The sequence below is a fragment of the Glandiceps talaboti genome, chromosome 9 (genome assembly GCF_964340395.1).
Source record: "Glandiceps talaboti chromosome 9, keGlaTala1.1, whole genome shotgun sequence".
NCBI lineage: Eukaryota > Metazoa > Hemichordata > Enteropneusta > Spengelidae > Glandiceps > Glandiceps talaboti.
This window is the reverse complement of record NC_135557.1, coordinates 8,935,082-8,955,998: the sequence shown is the minus strand read 5'-3', so window position 1 is coordinate 8,955,998 and position 20,917 is coordinate 8,935,082. Positions and strand designations below refer to the sequence as shown.

The 20,917-nt window shown below is 33.7% G+C and overlaps 2 protein-coding genes and 1 long non-coding RNA gene across 3 annotated transcripts in view; all 3 read right to left on the bottom strand.

The window, feature by feature from the left end:
• The window catches only part of LOC144439754 (kielin/chordin-like protein), a 28,928-nt gene extending 24,920 nt beyond the window's left edge, over positions 1-4,008 (bottom strand). Inside the window, exons 1-2 of the mRNA XM_078128988.1 lie at positions 4,002-4,008; positions 957-1,127 (exon numbers count right to left, since the gene is read on the bottom strand). Coding sequence (XP_077985114.1) covers positions 957-1,127; positions 4,002-4,008 — 178 coding nt within the window. The remainder of the gene's footprint in view (positions 1-956; positions 1,128-4,001) is intronic.
• Positions 4,009-4,572: 564 nt separating this feature from the next.
• Positions 4,573-6,306, bottom strand: LOC144440101 (uncharacterized). The gene is made up of 3 exons (XR_013481164.1): positions 6,169-6,306; positions 5,047-5,129; positions 4,573-4,662 (listed from the first exon to the last, which is right to left on the bottom strand). It is a non-coding gene; the product is annotated as an uncharacterized LOC144440101 (long non-coding RNA).
• Positions 6,307-6,562: 256 nt separating this feature from the next.
• On the bottom strand, positions 6,563-20,494 carry LOC144439753 (uncharacterized). Its single transcript, XM_078128987.1, has 14 exons — positions 20,470-20,494; positions 18,414-18,512; positions 16,588-16,695; positions 15,966-16,061; positions 15,252-15,353; positions 12,495-12,599; positions 11,622-11,717; positions 11,237-11,338; positions 10,720-10,824; positions 10,358-10,462; positions 8,655-8,750; positions 8,380-8,478; positions 7,317-7,409; positions 6,563-6,606 (listed from the first exon to the last, which is right to left on the bottom strand). The coding sequence occupies exons 1-14, from the start codon at positions 20,492-20,494 to the stop codon at positions 6,563-6,565; spliced, it is 1,275 nt and encodes a 424-aa protein (XP_077985113.1).
• Positions 20,495-20,917: the final 423 nt, after the last annotated feature.

Below are 20,917 nucleotides of genomic sequence, written 5' to 3'. Positions count from 1 at the left end.
TAAATCATAATGCAATTAAATAAACAATTACATAATTATGTGCCGTGCACAGTGGGGATGTAGAAGTAGTCAAGTTTAAATGTTGATTATCAGTGACAAAATAAACAATTGCAGCCATTAAAATCACCAAGGCCATGTATAATGTTTTCATTAGAAGCCTGTTTCTACTGTAATGTGAAAGAATAGCAATGCCATGTTTATTGTGTCTCTGCTGTAGAATGTTAGTCTAGAGTTGCAATATGTCTTTGTGTCAAAAACATAATGTCCCATGAGTGAAATACCAAGCCTACATCATTTTAGCTGTAATGTCCCATGAGTGAAACACCAAGCCTACATCATTTTAGCAGTAACAGTGATTTCTTCAAGAACACAAATTGTGCTTACAATATGTATCCCTAAAAAAGAAATATCATAAACTTTGGGGACCAATTGGTTGAAAATCAAATTAGCCCCCCTGAAAATTGTTACTCAGGCTTTTGGACTCTGTATGGAAATTGACAATGGCTGGTCATTCATTCATTTAACTGTATTAGCCTGGCCAGTTATTTCCCAAGAAACCATCAACTGATTGTTTTCCCAGACTGACGTTGTATTTGTCGATAACACTCAAACCAGCTCCACCATAGCTATGTGGGTTTTAGATGACAGGTGCATTCTGTGATTACCATGGCAACACAATTGATGTAGACATTAACTTACACTTACCATAACATTCTGCAAGGCTTGATAAAAGATGCATTCTGTAATTACCATGGCAACACAATGTAAAACTTATTTTCAAATTTACCACAACATTCTCCAGGGCTTGGTTAGTGGGTCGCTGAGTACATTCTGTGATTACCATGGCAACATAATTGACATAAAAATTTTTTTACCTCACTTACCATATCATTCTACAGCGATTGTTATAAGATGCATTCTGTAATTACCATGGCAACACACAATGTAAAACTTACCTTCACATTTACCACAACAGTCTCCTGGGATTGGTAGTGGGTGAGTACATTTGTCACAAATTTGTTTAATGCAATTAACAGTACCCTCCAAACAAGTACAGAATTCACATTCATCAAATGGACTGGTCCAAGTTGTATTGTGAAGATACTCTATGTTATTGGCTATACAACCTGTAAAACATCAATGGATGAGTTGCAGTATTATAATTATGATTGCACTTAAACAACACAACAGCTCATATCATACACCTTAAATGCCTGGCTATGAGGGCAATAGTAGGTAAGTATTGAATGGTGTCTGTATATGAAAGATTAATAAATAAATAAATACAACAAGAGACCTATCGGTCAGAATAGCTCCGCTGTTTTTTTTAAATTTTATTTTTTATTTTGGTGACACGTAGAAGTGGTTCAGTTCTTCAGCTCTTCACTATGCAGTTTTGTTTTAGCGATGCAATAAAGTGGTTAGTGGTTCATATGATGTCTCACTGTAAAACACATTTTACACAGAAGTTGGTAATGTATTGTACTTTTATACCATAGTCACCATTTTATAACAAAAATCTACTGTTATGAAAAATTGCACAAAATCTCAGGGAAAAAATGACTGGGAAATGCACACAAGAAAAAGAAGAAAAAAAGAGGATTTTGAGGTTGGCTATAAATAATTCCAGTGTCTTACAGCTTTAACCCTGGGAAATTTTAATGATGAATGAAATAAACTATGGATCTAAAATAATTTTGAGGCAATTTGAATTTCAATTTTCTAACAAATTTACCAAGTCAACAACATTCAACTTGTACAAGTTGTAGTATATATATATAGGGAAGAAATGTATTGATCGCCATCTTAGTTTCCGGACGGCGACAATCCCCGCCAAGTACCCGAAAGAGAGTCATTCTGGCAGCCATACGTTACAGTGGTAACACTCGTTCATGTTCTATTACCTTTCATAAAGAAAACACAACGAAATGGTTGAAGTGATCTTTTTTTTAAATTTCTTTTCATCACAACAACAAAATCTGCGTGATCAAAAGTGTTGTAAACTAAACCAGAAAGAATTATCGGACTGGCTAAACTTCCTGATGAACTGGAGTAAGGTCCAAGTCCAAGTAAGCCTCGATAGTACGTGAGAAAATCGTCTCAAACTAGCGATACAACTTTCAAAATATAACTTGACATGTCTTCATTTGTTAGATTTATACAATTCAAGACGCGTTTTCACTCGAAAACAACAATTCTGTGAATAATGACACTCTGAACGCAGCGATTTCTCGGACGATGTTACCACTGTAACGTATGGCTGACAACGACTTGCTTCCGGGTTAGTCCCTCATGCATCCGGGTACCTGGGGTTGTCGCCGTACGGAAACTAAGAAAGATGGAATTTACAGTGTTTCTTGTGACCGGTGCGGCGCCTGTCAGCAGACTCGGCCATTTTTTTTCATCATTCCATTGTATTTAAACCTTGTACTTGACATTTCGCAATATTTATAATTCTCAACAAAATACCTCAACATGCCTCACTTCGCTCGTACTCAAAGCAGCCCCTCGCGGTATGATCACTGATGACATGACGAGAGAACCTTTTCGGATTTACATGTAACACGGGGAAAGATACGCAAAACATAATGCAAAGTCTGAAGCCAAATTAAAGTTGTGATTATTTTAATTATTTTTACTTGCCAAATATTTGCATTTTGGAAATGGCAAGACACGTTCATGTCGTTTAACTTTACATGTGAACTGTCGGCCAATAAACAAAATTTGGTTGATTCACAGTCCGCAGTTAGACTGCTCTTGCATAACTTCAACCGCATGCCTTCCTTACGCAAGTTGTCTTAATTCTGGTTCACTGTCACTCCAAATTGCACGACAATATAGAATTAATCACAAGTTACATGTTATCTGAAAACATCACATTTTATAGTGGGTCTGAAGTGAGATTTTAGTGAGTACCAAGAAAGTCCTGTGTTGTTACTTGCTGTGGAAAATGGCCCGGTCAAATGAGGTCAGCTTCAGCTTCTGGTCGAATCAGGATAGAGTATGCAAATAAGGACGTTGCGGACTGGCTGATTATGTAGAAGGGGTGCAGAATTTGGATTTGAAGTTTACAGCCCTGTTTCGAATAAACGCTTGTCACTTCATGCATTTGGGCGCCCAATGCGTAGAATTATGACTATAGCACATATTACATTGCTTGTTTGACGTCAATAGTGTCTTTTGAAAAGTGGCAGTTTACTTAAAGTCTCGTCGACTGATTTCCAATATGGCGTCGGTCATTATGCTCATTAACATATTCATTTTTTTTTCAAATTACAAAAAAAAAATCATAAAAAATAAAAATGAAGATGTGCTGACTTGAAATTAACAAACCTGAGTAAGCTACCCCCTGCGCATCAGCACACCAGATATCAAAGCAATCTGACAATAAGTTTTCACGGAGATGATGAAAATGACATTTTATGAAAAAAAATCATAAAAAATTGAAAATGGCACAGATCAACTTGGCATGAGCAAATCTGAATAGCCTCCCCCCAGGGAACATGCACACCAAATATCTAAGAATACAGTCACTTTCGGAGAAAATAATGAAAATATAAAAGTTTGACGGACACCTATGATTCACTCTACTCTCTATACTCTATACAACCTATACCTAAAGCTACGCTTTCAGCTTTCGTTGACAGCGGAGCTAAAAAAAGTGTTTTATAACACATCACATGCTCAGCTACATAATCTTAGTCAAAGCAAATTCCTGAGAATACTTCATTGCTACATGAATATCACCCTAGGGAAAGTACAGTGGCAATAGTGACCCTATATGCAAATTTATGTTATTGTGGGCCAATAGTGTTTATCACATAGTACGGTCTAAGCCAATCACTGACGGCTATATCAACATGATGTGTTATAATCTTGGTATAATGTGGAATACATGTAATATCTACATTGTACTTGTATGTTTTGGGCAGACAAAGAGTTTCAATAGAATAAAGTTAATATAAGCAATCCATAATAGGTCGATAGTGTTGCTATTCTACTGGCCATTACTAGTTTATAATGTTCACTTGCTTTGTTCAATTTAAATTCGGCAATCAAGTTTATATGTCAAAATTTAAGAGATAGTATATTTCTTGAGTGAGTGACGTACATGTTTCTGTTGAGTTTTGTCATATCACTGCAGAAAGTCAGTTTTCAGCTTCCAAAGATAGACACAAACTAAATTTTTAAAACTATTGTTGGACATGATGGATTATACTAGTGGGTATTAGCAGTGCCTTGGTTATCCAGATACATGTATTACCATGCTATAATCAAGATATTTAAAAGACTTGATTTCCCAAAACAAACAAATACACGAACACAGGATTCTCCCAAAATATATACTTTGAGATCATAGACATCATTAAATCCAGACTGAACAAATAAACACTGCCCTAATGTGAATGTGATTACATCACCGCAATAGGAGTATGTTGCATTATTGTTTTAGGTTGAGTTTATCTGAGTAAGCTGAAAGCTGGTTCACTGCAGTCATATTTGATGATTTTAGTGAAGACATACCTTTACAACATGGAAATCATTCATATTTGATGATTTTGATGAACACATACCTTTACAATGTGGACAACAATTCCCTACAGCGTGTTCAGTTCGTCTACATGATAAAGGTGGACACTCTGTACACTTGATAATTCCACCCTGTAATGAAATAATATCCCATTAGGCAAGTAATATCTGGCAATTTGACCTTTGGGTCATATGTTATTTTTGAACATTACAGGTAAGCTTTTTATGACGCTATACACAATGTCGTTGGTCACAAGTATTTTCCAGGTGAATGAAGTAAAATATAGGGAAATAATATAATTATACCTCGTCATGCATAATTATGAAAAGTTTTGGAAAAAAATCATGTGATTTGGAATGATTTCACACATATTTCAAGCCCCACAAAGCCAATGACATAGACATGGGTTAACAAGATGTCTTGATGTAGAACAATTTGGTGGGTACATAATCCATATTTGACGTTCCAAGACAATAACTTGGCTTACGTATGGTACAAAGCAGTTTTATACGCACCTCACAAGTACAGTTTGTACATTCATCAAAATGCCATGTTTCACCAGATAAATATCTTCTATTGTGTGGTTCAAAGAAACAATCTAAAAAAAGGAATGTATAATTTTGCAAAATTTAAAGTGGCCATATGGATGAAGATTGGGTAGTTATTTTTGATTTTCAATTTTAAAAAAACAAACAATTTTATCATGACTTCCTACTTGAAAACACAATGTGAAATGACAGACGAAATCTGTGTTAGGAACTGAATAAATTGCAGAAGATTAATAAATGTGTAAAAAGTTTGTTATTGTACTTACAATAACAAATATTTTACACATTTTTAATCTTCTGCAATTTATTGAGTTACAAACAATGACTTGGCATATATTGTTTCACACTGATTTTTCATTTAGGAAGTCACGATAAAATTGTTTTACAAAATAAATACCCAATCCTCATATATATGGCCACAGTAAGAAAGTCTCAAATGTAATAATTGAGATGATAGGTTTATATTATGTTATTACATTCACATTTTACACTATTGTTAATTCCAAGACATGGTAGGTAATACAGTGTATTACACAATACCATGCAGCTTTGCTGTTTGATGCAACCATGCAGAAGCCAATAAAAGAAACTGGACATGCCACACTTAAGATAGCAATACAATTTCTTGCTACATTTTGTCTGAGTGAAATGATCTACACATGCCAATATACAGACATCAAATGAACACCACAAAGGACACATACGTGTCCTCCATCGGATGTTTGATACTAAGAAAAAACATTGGCAGCCAAATGTCTGCATAAAGTTGCAATACATTGAAATGGTTTATTTCATTTAGACTAAATGTAGCAAAAAAATGCAATCTTGCTATTTAAGTGTGGCATATGCAGTTTCTTCTTGGTTTCTGTGCGGTTGTATGAAACAGAAAAGCTGCAGTATTGTGAAATACACAGCAACACAACATACATCGACATTATACAGCAATGTAGCTTTATTAAGCATTTTAACTCGAGTAAGACGTTGATAAAGTCAGCTTGTGCCACTTTTCGATACATGTAGTGACACCAAAACAGATCTCTTGGCTAGTCTAAACAATAAGAGCTGAAAATATATTGAATTCTAACATACCTGTAGTACGTAGAGGTTTGCATGTTTTCCCATCAGCATTGAGTGAGAAGCCATCATTACATCTACACATAAATGAACCAGGGGAATTGATACACTCATGTTGACAGACCTTTACATCTTCTATGCTACATTCATCGATATCTGTAGAATGAATACAGAAATAAACAGACCTGAAGATATTATGGCAGAAGCGTGTGACGTGTGAGCACTGCAAGCACTTAGTTGTACATGTTTATACCACTGAGTATCCACATTGGAACTCACTCTGTAAACATTTACACTGTAATCATATGCTTTCATGTAGAACAAACAATTGTGCCCTCATTTGCATATCATTTCCATGCAGATATGCAATCATACATGTATATTCGGTTGCACTGCAGTGCAAATACCACTAGTACAAGTATGCGTATGCGTATGCGACTGTCCAGGTAATCTCTGGTACAATACAATCAAATTCAAATGAGCAGGTGAAAGGAATAGACACAATTGTGATTTTCAAGATAAAATCAATGATAAGAACCCTGTATATAAACAATCAGACTCTTTTGCAAGTTCCATTTAAACAATTAAAGCCAAGTGTGGCATCTGATAATAGGAGGTCGTAAAAATACAAGCCACCAATATCTAGACACTATTTTTACAGACAATGTTGCAATACAATGTATTGAACCTTAGACTGAGATTGAACACAAGACATCTATTTTACGACCTCCTGTTATCAGATACCACACTTGGCATTGATTGTTTGAATTGAACTTTCCAAAGAGTGTAATTGTTTATATACAGGGGTATTATCAATTGAGTTTATCTTGAAAATCACAGTTAAGTCTATTCCTTTCACGCTGCTCATTTGAAATTCATTGTAATTGCTGCTTTTCCTGATTGCAGTTCATTCATCCGACAAAGTAATTTCAACGTGACAGGATATTAGTCGTATTTCAAACAATTGCGGTTTCCACGCTGGCCTAAATTTTGTAGGCTCAGATTGTATAACTGACTTTTTTAAAGACAATCTAAAATATCGTCTCTTTTAGCAGTACATGTCATGTACTACTGACTATGATTTTTGAACACTTTTTAAAATCGTCATTTTTGACATGTACGTACACATTTTGTAATTTTATAATTCTATATAAACAACATACCTTCTTCACAACCAATACCAGTATATCCTGCTTGACAATGACATTGACCTTTGACACAGATGCCACCATTTTCACATGGGGGTTCACAAGGTACTGTTGGGAGGGAAAGACAATTATTTATTGCATCACTTCAAAATACTTTTGCAGACTGGAAGGTAAGTTGATTTGCTTTATGTATAAACCACTCACTACCTGTTGGAGCATCTTACATAAGGGGAAGTAAAGATGAGTCAGTCAGCCTTCAAATTATCTTGATTGTCAAATGCACAACAGTTTTACAAGACCCCTTAGGGCAAAAAAAGAAACATTCATTTATGGTCAAGACATTTTGTGTAAGGTACAATGCATTTTTCAGGTTTTTATTTTTATTTTTTTTTTAATTCTCAACAAACCTGTCACTAAATGTACTATTTATGACAGTTACTGTTTTTTTCACTCAGTACTTTAGAACAAGTATGTATGTGGGACAGATGTCATTTGCTTGTTCATGATTGGCTCTGCACTCATCTGCACTGAAGTAGGGAGGGTGATTTTTTTTGTGTTTCCCCCTGGATCTGCAGACTGCATGGGTTGGAAAAAGACACACATAAAAACTAATGCGGGGTATTTAAGTAATGCAGCCGCTGACCAGAATCAATTCATTTCCATTTTTTTTGGCCTTACAAGTTCCTCAGTTAGAACAGCTTCAACAAGAAAACCCCCCTTGCCCCCTATACCTTGTAGAGCTCCCTCCCCCTCTATCCCAGGAAAAGTATTTAACAATTACAAACAGACAGATAGGACACTACAAATGTAGTTCTCACAACATGTAAGTTTTTTTGTTGGTTTATACATTTGTTCACATATCTCTTCAACAGCATTGCCTCAATTAATGGAAGTTTTCATATAAGTCTTTGGATGACAATGATCTGTCAAACATTAAAATAACTACACAATAGCACCCCCCCCCCCCCTTTGTAGGATCTAATACCTTAAACTGAACGATTCTTAATATCTTGATATATGCAATAGAATATATATTATTTCTGTACATTCTTTTATAAATCAGATAATCTCTACTCACCAGTCTCTGAGCAATCACGTCCTGTTGTAAATGGTGGACATTGGCATACACCATTTAGACATAACCCACCATTGACACACTGAGGGTTGCATGATGGTACTGAAATGAACAATAAATACCAAATACTGAGATTATTGTTGTACCGGTATACTAAGGGTTGGTCAGATCAGGAGAAACAGGAATTACAAAAAAAAGATCACTCTAAGATCATTTAATGCATGGCTTAAGTCTGGGTTAAAAATTGATTGCTTTCGAATCCAGTATGTGTTACCTACCAATAGAACAGTCTTCGCCAGCGTAATCTCCTAAACAAATGCATGTTCCATTGTAACAGATACCTCCATTTATACATGGGGGTAAACACTCTGTTCCTAAAAAGACAACATAATTCCATTACTAGAATTGCTTTACTACAAAACAACCATTTCATGTTACTAGTTACTAGAATTGCTTTACTACGAAACAACCATGTTACTAGTTACTAGAATTGCATACTACAGAACAACCATTTCATGTTACTAGTTACTAGAATTGCTTTACTACAAAACAACCATTTCATGTTACTAGTTACTAGAATTACTTCACTACAAAACAACCATTTCATGTTACTAGTTACTAGAATTACTTCACTACAAAACAACCATTTCATGTTATTAGTTACTAGAATTGCATACTACAGAACAACCATTTCATGTTACTAGTTACTAGAATTGCTTTACTACAAAACAACCATTTCATGTTACTAGTTACTAGAATTACTTCACTACAAAACAACCATTTCATGTTACTACTAACTAGAATTGTTTTACTACAAAACAACCATTTCATGTTACTAGTTACTAGAATTACTTTACTACAAAACAACCATTTCATGTTACTAGTTACTAGAATTACTTTACTACAAAACAACCATTTCATGTTACTAGGTACTAGAATTGCTTTACTACAAAACAACCATTTCATGTTACTACTAACTAGAATTGCTTTACTACAAACAACCATTTCATGTTACTACTAACTAGAATTGCTTTACTACAAAACAACCATTTCATGTTACTAACTACAATTGCTTTGCTACAAAACAACCATTTCATGTTACTAGTTACTAGAATTACTATACTACAAAACAACCATTTCATGTTACTAGTTACAAGAATTGCTTTACTACAAAACAACCATTTCATGTTACTAGTTACAAGAATTGCTTTACTACAAAACAACCATTTCATGTTACTACTAACTAGAATTGCTTTGCTACAAAACAACCATTTCATGTTACTAGTTACAAGAATTGCTTTACTACAAAACAACCATTTCATGTTACTAGTTACAAGAATTGCTTTACTACAAAACAACCATTTCATGTTATTAGTTACTAGAATTGCTTTACTACAAAACAACCATTTCGTGTTACTAGTTACTAGAATTGCTTTACTACAAAACAACCATCTCATGTTACTAGTTACTAGAATTGTTTTACTACAAAACAACCATTTCATGTTACTAGTTACTAGAATTACTATACTACAAAACAACCATCTCATGTTACTAGTTACAAGAATTGTTTTACTACAAAACAACCATTTCATGTTATTAGTTACTAGAATTGCTTTACTACAAAACAACCATTTCGTGTTATTAGTTACTAGAATTGCTTTACTACAAAACAACCATTTCATGTTACTAGTTACTAGAATTACTATACTACAAAACAACCATTTCATGTTACTAGTTACTAGAATTGCTTTACTACAAAACAACCATCTCATGTTACTAGTTACAAGAATTGTTTTACTACAAAACAACCATTTCATGTTATTAGTTACTAGAATATTTCATGTTACTAGTTACTCGAATTGCTTTACTACAAAACAACCATTTCATGTTACTACCTTGAAATGAGGAGCAAATCTCCCATGAATTGTAATTTGATTTCCAGTTATCTACTTTTACAAGTCTGTACTGACTCTCAACGTACCTGGTATTGAACAGTCTATTCCAGTGAATCCTTCCCGACAGACACAGACATCATTTTCACAATGACCTCCATTTTGACAGGGTGGTATACAATTCTCATCTGGCACTGAAACAATAATTACACACATGTATTGTTACTGTGTTTCCATGGTAATGAAGCACAGCAGACTTTTCTGATGAATACACAGAAACTTAGTATTTGTACGAGAGCTTCTATGTCACAAACATGAATAAACTCAGTTAGCACAATAAACTATGTCCCAAACAAGTGTAAACTCAGTCTATGTCCCTTTAACAGTAGGTGAGTAGGTAGATATATCATGGTTGACCACTACAAACATATTTCATAATGGCTTAACTTACAGTCAATAATACAGCCTGGGCCTGCAAATCCCTCAGCACACTGACAGACACCATTGATGCAAGTACCTCCATTAAGACATACTGGGTTACAATGAGCCTCTGGAACTGTGAAAGACATATCACTCTGTAAGTTTCTGACAATCTCAAAACTGCTCAAATTGCAGCCACCATTTTATACGGAAATCATGTGAGAGTGATATTAGGAGATGAGATCCTTTGGTTTTAAAGATAAGGAAGAGAGAGAGAGAGAGAGAGAGAGAGAGAGAGAGAGAGAGAGAGAGAGAGAGAGAGAGAGAGAGAGAGAGAGAGAGAGAGAGAGAGAGAGAGAGAGAGAGAGAGAGAGAGAGAGAGAGAGAGAGAGAGAGAGAGAGAGAGAGAGAGAGAGTGTGTGTGTGTGTGCACACACGTGCGAGAGAGAATGTGGCATTTATGAAGAGCAAGAAGGCAGACAGGTATAGTCACAGTGAAGAGCTGGCTGAAAGCAGATAATCAGATAATAAAATAATATCTTTCTTACTGCGGACACTGCAATCATGTCCAGTGAAGGCTTCAAGACATTGACAATATCCTTCAAGACAGTAGCCACCATTCTGACAATCTGGTATACACGGTATCTGAACTGTAATTTGTAAACATCAAGATAACACAGAATAAATAATTGGAAAATAATCTAGTCAAATTTATTTTACCAATTTCATTTCCAATACATGTACACTCATTATTAAACAGGAAAAATGAAATAATTATAACAAGTCTTCATATAAAACACAGTCCATCAAATAATGTTTTTAACAGTTTGGATGTGACTGAATAGAGATATGATTGAAATGAAACAGATACAGATACAGATACAGATACAGATACAGATACAATTATACAAATACAATATAAATGGTACTTACCCAATGAACAATCTTCTCCTGTAAAGGCTTCTGTACACACACAGCTTCCATCTGCACAAAATCCACCATTTAGACACTCTGATTGACAACTTGGCACTAGGAGATTCAAAACATTAGAAGAAATCCATTTTATTACATGTGTACCAGAGATTACTTGCACTGGTGTGCATGCAAACGAGTGGTATTTTGCAGTACCGAAAATATTATTGCATACCTGCATGTAAATGATATGCGAATGAGGATGCAATCGTCTGCTACACACAAAATCGTGTGGTCATGCTGTTTGATTTTTATGGTTTTATGGAAATTTGCCAGTATAGATAAACACATGTAATAATAACGAAACCCTATGAGACATGAGTTCCAGTGTGGGTAGGTATACTCAGAGGTATTTGCACGCCTGCCTACAATGTACTGCTATGCAGTGTTTTCTGCTGCACTTTCACTCACTACGCTTGTAAATGTATGGTCGCAGAGAACACTGCAAGCACTTGTGCAAATACACTGAGTATGCCACACTTGTACTCACATGTCATAGAGCTCTGTCATAATACTGACAAAGTGGACTTGCAATATAAACAGTAAGAATGCCTGTTAAGACAAGAGAAACAAGACAAGCAGAAACAAAATGTCTTAAGTGTTGCAATTTATTTAAAAGGACAGAGAAAGGATAAACCAAATACTTCAAGAAATGGAAACGTTTTAACCTAATGTAACTTGCTTAGCGCTGTATTTTTTTTTAATTTTACTTTTCATTCATTTTGAATCCCCCTTTCTTTCCCTTTTTCTGTCAGTATCCTGCCTTGAACTATTTTTTTTCCTTTGTATGAATAAAAAAATCACTTAAAATAATTTTATTTTGTTTGAAATTACCTCGTATAAAACAATCAAATCCAATATAACCTTCAGGGCATACACATCTACCATTAGCACAAGTTCCACCATTTTGACATTCTGGATCACAGTCCGGTATGATTACTGAAAGTAAAGATGGTACAATTTAAGATGACTGACAGGCAGTGCTGATCTAGATATTTTAGAATCCTTCATCGAAGACATAACACCCCCCCCCCCCCACATTTTTTTTTCTCACTTAAATTTTTTAAGACAAATATGGCTACCAATTGCAAAGGTTATGAAACAAAGTGATATGCATATGAGGACTCTAACATTTATCTGACATTTGTACCAGGTTTGCATTGAAATGAGGCCATGCAAATAAGAGTTGTGCATGTGCACTATCAAGGTCGCATTAGAAAGCTCACTATGGATAACATAGGTGTAGACACTCAAATGAGGTCTCTATCTCTCAAACTTCCACCGCTAGTGCACGAAATGTGAATTTTGTGATAAATATGGCCACCATTCGACCATTAACGTCACAGTTATTAAACAACATGCGTATGTGAACTAATTTCTCTGACATTTAAGCCAAGCTTGGTTGAATCACCCTGTGTATCTCAGAGTTGTACATTATGCAATTTGAACGTTTTTGGCAGATTTGATGCAGACGGTCTTCATTGAATTACATAGGAAGAGATACTGGGTATACATTTGTATGTTATCCATTAGATTAGATTAGATTAGATTAGATTACTTTATTGACCAATACGATTATAAAAATCAAAAAGGAATATGTCTTGGTGTTGCTAAAATGATCAACAGCACATGACAAATACAGCATGATACACTTACATACAATACTATAATACAGTGCAATAAAATACTGTGCAATAAGGTTCAAATACAATACTATACAATAAGGTAAAATACTGTACAATAAGGTAAAATACAATACTGTACAATAAGGTAAAATACAATACTGTGCAATAAGGTTAAAATACAATACTGTACAATAAGGTAAAATACAATACCGTACAATACTGTACATTAAGGTAAAATTAATACTGTACAATAAGGTAAAATACAATACTGTACAATATGGTAAAATACAATACCGTACAATACTGTACAATACTGCACAATAAGGTAAAATACAATACTGTACAATAAGGTAAAATACAACACTGTACAATACTGTACATTAAGGTAAAATACAATATTGAACAATACTCTACAATAAGGTAAAATACAATACTGTACAATACTGCACAATAAGGTAAAATACAATACTGTACAATACTGTACAATAAGGTAAAATACAATACTGTACAATACTGTACAATAAGGTAAAATACAATACTGTACATGAAGGTAAAATACAATACTGTACAATACTCTACAATAAGGTAAAATACAATACTGTACAATACTGTACAATAAGGCAAAATACAATACTGTACATGAAGGTAAAATACAATACTGTACAATACTGTACAATAAGGTAAAATACAATACTGTACAATAAGGTAAAATACAATACTGTAAAATACAATACTGTACAATAAGGTAAAATACAATACTGTACAATACTGTACAATAAGGTAAAATACAATACTGTACATAAAGGTAAAATACAATACTGTACAATACTGTACAATAAGGTAAAATACAATACTGTACAATACTGTACAATAAGGTAAAATACAATACTGTACATAAAGGTAAAATACAATACTGTACAATACTGTACAATAAGGTAAAATACAATACTGTACAATACTGTACAATAAGGTAAAATACAATACTGTACAATAAGGTAAAATACAATACTGTACAATACTGTACAATAAGGTAAAATACAATACTGTACAATAAGGTAAAATACAATACTGTACAATACTGTACAATAAGGTAAAATACAATACTGTACAATACTGTACAATAAGGTAAAATACAATACTGTACAATAAGGTAAAATACAATACTGTACAATACTGTACAATAAGGTAAAATACAATACTGTACAATAAGGTAAAATACAATACTGTACAATACTGTACAATAAGGTAAAATACAATACTGTACAATAAGGTAAAATACAATACTGTACAATACTGTACAATAAGGTAAAATACAATACTGTACAATAAGGTAAAATACAATACTGTACAATACTGTACAATAAGGTAAAATACAATACTGTACAATAAGGTAAAATACAATACTGTACAATACTGTACAATAAGGTAAAATACAATACTGTACAATAAGGTAAAATACAATACTGTACAATACTGTACAATAAGGTAAAATACAATACTGTACAATAAGGTAAAATACAATACTGTACAATACTGTACAATAAGGTAAAATACAATACTGTACAATAAGGTAAAATACAATACTGTGCAATAAGGTTAAAATACAATACTGTACAATACTGCACAATAAGGTAAAATACAATACTGTACAATACTGTACAATAAGGTAAAATACAATACTGTACAATAAGGTAAAATACAATACTGTACAATACTGTACAATAAGGTAAAATACAATACTGTACAATACTGTACAATAAGGTAAAATACAATACTGTACAATACTGCACAATAAGGTAAAATACAATACTGTACAATACTGTACAATAAGGTAAAATACAATACTGTACAAAACTGCACAATAAGGTAAAATACAATACTGTACAAAACTGTACAATAAGGTAAAATACAATACTGTACAAAACTGCACAATAAGGTAAAATACAATAACAGTCACAACTATTACCAGTAGAGCAATCCTGTCCAGTAAATCCATCTCCACATAAGCATTGTCCATCTAGACAAAATCCATCATTTTGACACTCTGGATCACATTCTGGTATGATTACTGCACAAGAAAAGATGAAATATTACTTTCCAAATTCTATCCTTGAGATTTGAGGTAAAATATAGTAAATTCATACGGAGCAGACACTGTGAAATGGATGCACACGTATGTGTGTTATCTTTATTGTGTTGATCTCAACAGAAATCCTTGTGATCAGTATAATTGACCTTGATACACCGTTTACAAGTTAAGATGAAAATCTGCACATACCCATCTTACATACACATTGATCTGAATGCCTTATTGGGGAAGGTTTAACTGAATCAACTACATACAGCGTAAAAATTATAGATTTTCTTAATAATATGTATGTATAATATAGTCTAATTTACAGACATCCTATCATTTTAGGTGGATTTTGATAATAAAAAAAATGTGTAAAAAGTTTGTTATTGCACGTACAATAACAAAGATTTTACATTTGTATAGGTATTTTGCAATGCATTGAGTTACAAAACACAGACTTGGCACATGTTGTTTCATATTGATTTTTCAAATAAGAAGCCATGATAAAGTTGTTTTACGAATCAAAAATTCAAAATAAATACCCAAACCCAAACCATATGGCCACTTTAAGTGTATAGCACATACACATAGCAATAAATGACTTACCAAATCTGCAATCTTGACCAGTAAAACCTTCATTACACATACACTGTCCTTCTAAACACACACCACCGTTCTTACAACGAGGTCTACATCTTGGCACTACATAAAAATATTAAGGAATAAGGACAAATAATGTAACATTCTAAGATAACATACAATTACTATATTAATAGGTTACTAATTAAAAAAAAGATTCATTGCGAAGTGTTGCCAAGATAAACATTATAGCTGTGTGGTTAGTTTTGACAAGCCAAGACAGAAACAAACGACCACTATTATCGTGACATGTATTGTGACATTCATTTCTTTTTAGTTCCACACACACACACACACACACACACACACACACACACACACACACTTACACACACATACACATGCGCACACACACACAAACACACACACACACACACACACATATACATACTTACACACACATACACATGCGCACGCACACACACACACACACATACATATACACACATATATACACATACACACACACATACACACACGCGCATACAAACACAAGCACACACAAAAAATAAAGCTTGTTAAAACAAAAGCATTGGGTGCTTGCTTGTGTGAGGGCGCTAACCTGGCTCAGTATATTAATTTAACTTACCACGTATGGAACAATCATACCCTACATATCCTCTACGGCATTGACATCGACTACCATCAAGACAAGTTCCACCATGCTTACATTTTGGAACACATACTGGTATAATTACTACAAGTAAAGATATAGTCCCTTTGTAAGTTTTAATCTAATATGCTTGGGTTAATGGGCAAGCTATCATAGGCAGGCAGGCAGTGATTATCAAGTTATTGAGTTTGTATGGGTAGCTGGCTGTTTATTAGTATGAAGCTGCATGACCTGTGTGCCTAGAATACAGAGTCTGAGGGTGTTTTTCATGGTAAAGGTTTCTGAGGTGTAACAATAGATGGTGGCTAGTGTTCTTATAGAAAGCATGGAGTAAAAAGGTGTAATACATATATGTAAGGGTTGGTAATGCAATCACCATGACAACAACCCCCACTAGATAGAGATATGAAATCAAGATGGTCAATTGGTCAGAGTGGCTGGCTTGGTTCATGTAAAGTTGACAGTTTGAACTTTGAATTCCGTTTGTTTCTGAATGACATGCAATATACAATGGATGAGTCAAATTGAACCAAACATATGAAATGTATACTCTGGTCGTTCAACGTCATGACAACATGTGTCTATGTTATCACAATGCGTGTCTACCTCACAGTTTCTGCTGTGTTCGAAATATGAGTCAAAATGTTCAAAATTGTCATTACTTTTGCCGATTGTTCATTGCTATTACTGGCGCTAGTATAATGATGTAGTTCTCCAATAGTACATGTACTCTTCATTCAGCTGGAAAATACTCATGACCTAAGGGTTGTCACTACTTGTCTAACAACTCGTAGAGAAAAAGCCCCCTTAGTTCACTCATATTTACCTTAGTTGAATAAAGAAAAATATTGGGGAAAAACATCTATTTTGTATATTTTGTACAGTGATTAAATGTCATAGAAAATGAAGTGGTTTGGAATTCATGTTTGGATTATACGAGCAAGAGATTTGTAAATGTTCATGCTGACATTACAAGTTAGTCTTAGTGCTATTCATGCATTGATCTCCAAATTTCATTTTATGTCTACCTCAATGAGCTCCTGAGATGAAATGTCAAACTCAAATGAAGCCCTTGAGCAGTCAATAGACGGATCATGTGTGTGTGAACCAGGTTATACCGGCCAGGACTGTTCTACAGGTAATGCGTAATTCATTTCCAAATTACCGTTCTAAAGTTACTATATTATACTGTGTTATTTGTAATTAGGTCTGTAGTAGACAGATCTAAACATTGCATAATTCATTTCCAATTTACAGTTCTAAAATTACTATATTATATTGTGCTATTTGTAATTAGGTCTGTAGTAGACAGATCTAAACATTGCATAATTCAAAGCAAGGAAATTTTACTGTCCAATTTGTAATTAGTAGAGATACTATACCTGGTATCAAATCATCTCTTCACCCCCCTCCCCATCCCCCACCACCTACCCCCATATAGCTGAATGAGAAATCATGAACCAAATAAGTAAACCTTCAATTGTTAGAATGATGTAAATAAAGTATAAAAAGTATCCTGATCTGACAAATACACCATATTTTGACATTGCATATTACATAACTGACCCCCCCCCCCCCCCCAGTAAACACCAAATGAACCTGGGACAGAGTTCTGTGATTCTTTAAAACTATTTTTGTCAGAGAATAGGATACAAATGGGATTTCTACAATTTTTTTAATATAAATAAATAAATATATATATTACATACAATCTTGCGGGCAACCTTTCTTTAGTTGTAGGTATACACTTATGTGTAGTATATGCTGTATGGTACAGAGGAAATGTAAAATATTGGACTTACAAATTGAACAATCTGCTCCAGTATACCCTTCAGAACACATACATGTTCCATCAACACACAGACCATTACTTGTACATGGTGGGTCACATTGTGGAATTACTAGAAATGAAGACCAGAAATTACATAATTACAGGTAAAGGCAAACAATGGGACTTCAACCATTTTTATTATACCACCTAACCAGAAAGACTATAGAGTTTCAATCAGGCAGCACAATGTTTTTAATATGTTTGTTTGGTTTTTTTTACAAATTACCACACTTATAGTGCACACACACACACACACACACACACACACACACACACACACACACACAAACACACACACACACACACACACACACAGACATAAAATGTTATATGTTATCTCACTGTGAATACAAATACAGAGTTGTGATTGAATATTCCTTGTTTCATCTGACGTGATGTTGATTTGTGTTCACAGTGAGATAAATTGTATCAGTTTGTATGTTAGCATACTACATGTATCAAGGTCTGTATTTTGTTTTATGTAATTTGTCACAACAAATATGTAAACAACATTGTGCGGCCTCATTGTAACTCTATAGACATTCTGGTTTGGTAGTATGTTATTAGATAAAGTTGTTGATATCCCTGGATTATTTGGCAAACTGAGGATTTTTACTCACTTAAAACATATGGTACTTTTACCAAACACAGCAGTGTTGGTATTGAGGAGAGAATTAGTTTGGCTTTTTAATTCAATTAGCAAATTATACTCAATTGCAACCCTAATGTGTAAGCAGTAAAATTGATATTGTATGTATGTATGTATGTATGTATGTATGTATGTATGTATGTGTGTTTGTATACATACATACATACGTATGTATGTATGTATGTATGTATGTATGAGTGTATGTATGTATGTATGTATGTATGTCAATCTGATTAAAATCCGATGTAGATGTCGGCTAATCGTGCATTGCTATCTTACCATCGTTATTTAGCTTGAATTGACCTTCGTAGTAGATGTTTACGTTTTTAGCCTGATCGTAGAGGAGGCGATCAGGCTAAAAACGTAAACATCTACTACGAAGGTCAATTCAAGCTAAATAACGATGGTAAGATAGCAATGCACGATTAGCCGACATCTACATCGGATTTTAATCAGATTGGTATGTATGTATGTATGTATGTATGTATGTAAAATAAAAAATATAAACTATAAAAAAAAATTATAAAGTCAAAATATTCCTCGAAAGCAAATCCCATTTTTTTGCTGACGATGCTGACGAGATGTCGGCAAAAATTTGGGATTTGCTTCTAAGAATTTGTTTGACTCAGCTATGAGTTGAAATTGTCATTACTAAGACGGAACCAAGAGTGCTTGCAGTAAACTTGCTATCATCTAGTAAGAATACAATAACTTTAACTTCTCAAACTTGCTCTCATAATAAATGTAAATGTTACACATAATCTTTTGGGAACCTTTCGTTTTAGCTGTAAGAATATATTTATGTGTAGTACATGTCGTACATAGGAAATGTAAAATATTGGACTTACAAATTGAACAATCTGCTCCAGTATACCCTTCAGAACACATACATATTCCATCAACACACAGACCATTACTTGTACATGGTGGGTCACATTGTGGAATTACTAGAAATGAAGACAAGAAATATACATAATTACACGCAAAGAGAATAGGATACAAATGGGATTTCTACAATTTTTTTAATATAAATAAATAAATATATATATTACATACAATCTTGCAGGCAACCTTTCTTTAGACATAAGTATACACTTATGTGTAGTATATGATGTATGGTATAGAGGTAATCTAAAATATTGGACTTACAAATTGAACAATCTGTTCCGGTATAACCTTCAGAACACATACATATTCCATCAACACACAGACCATTACTTGTACATGGTGGGTCACATTGTGGAATTACTAGAAATGAACATATATCAAATAATCACTTAACCAATATAACTTTGAATTAAATACACTTCTAATGTCAATGTATATCATTCAAAAGTTCACTGATGATAAGTATATCCCATACCTTTAGTTACCTTACCTAATATGAAAACATTGGTTGGCATAGCGATCAAACAGCAATTTATCATGCATTTTACAGCTAGAAGAGCAAGTTTTCACAAGAATACTATGTCAAATATAATCTCTGATATACACTGATGAGTTAGTAAGTTGTGGTTGTTTTACTTGCTATAAAGTAGTACTTTCAATGACCACAACAAGGGAGTTATTGAGGACTGAGTTATTTTGACTTTTTTTTTCAGTATTAGCAAATTCTGCTCTACTAAAATCCTGCTGTGTAAGCAATTAAATTGTTGTTAATCTACAGTAGTAGGAAAACAATAAATTTAATTTGTAAAACTTACTCTGGTCATAAATGAAAACGTTACACACAATGTTTTGGGGAACCATTCCTATTTCAGCTGTAAGTATATAATTTATGCGTATTACCGGTATAGAGGAAATGTACAATATTGGACTTACAAATT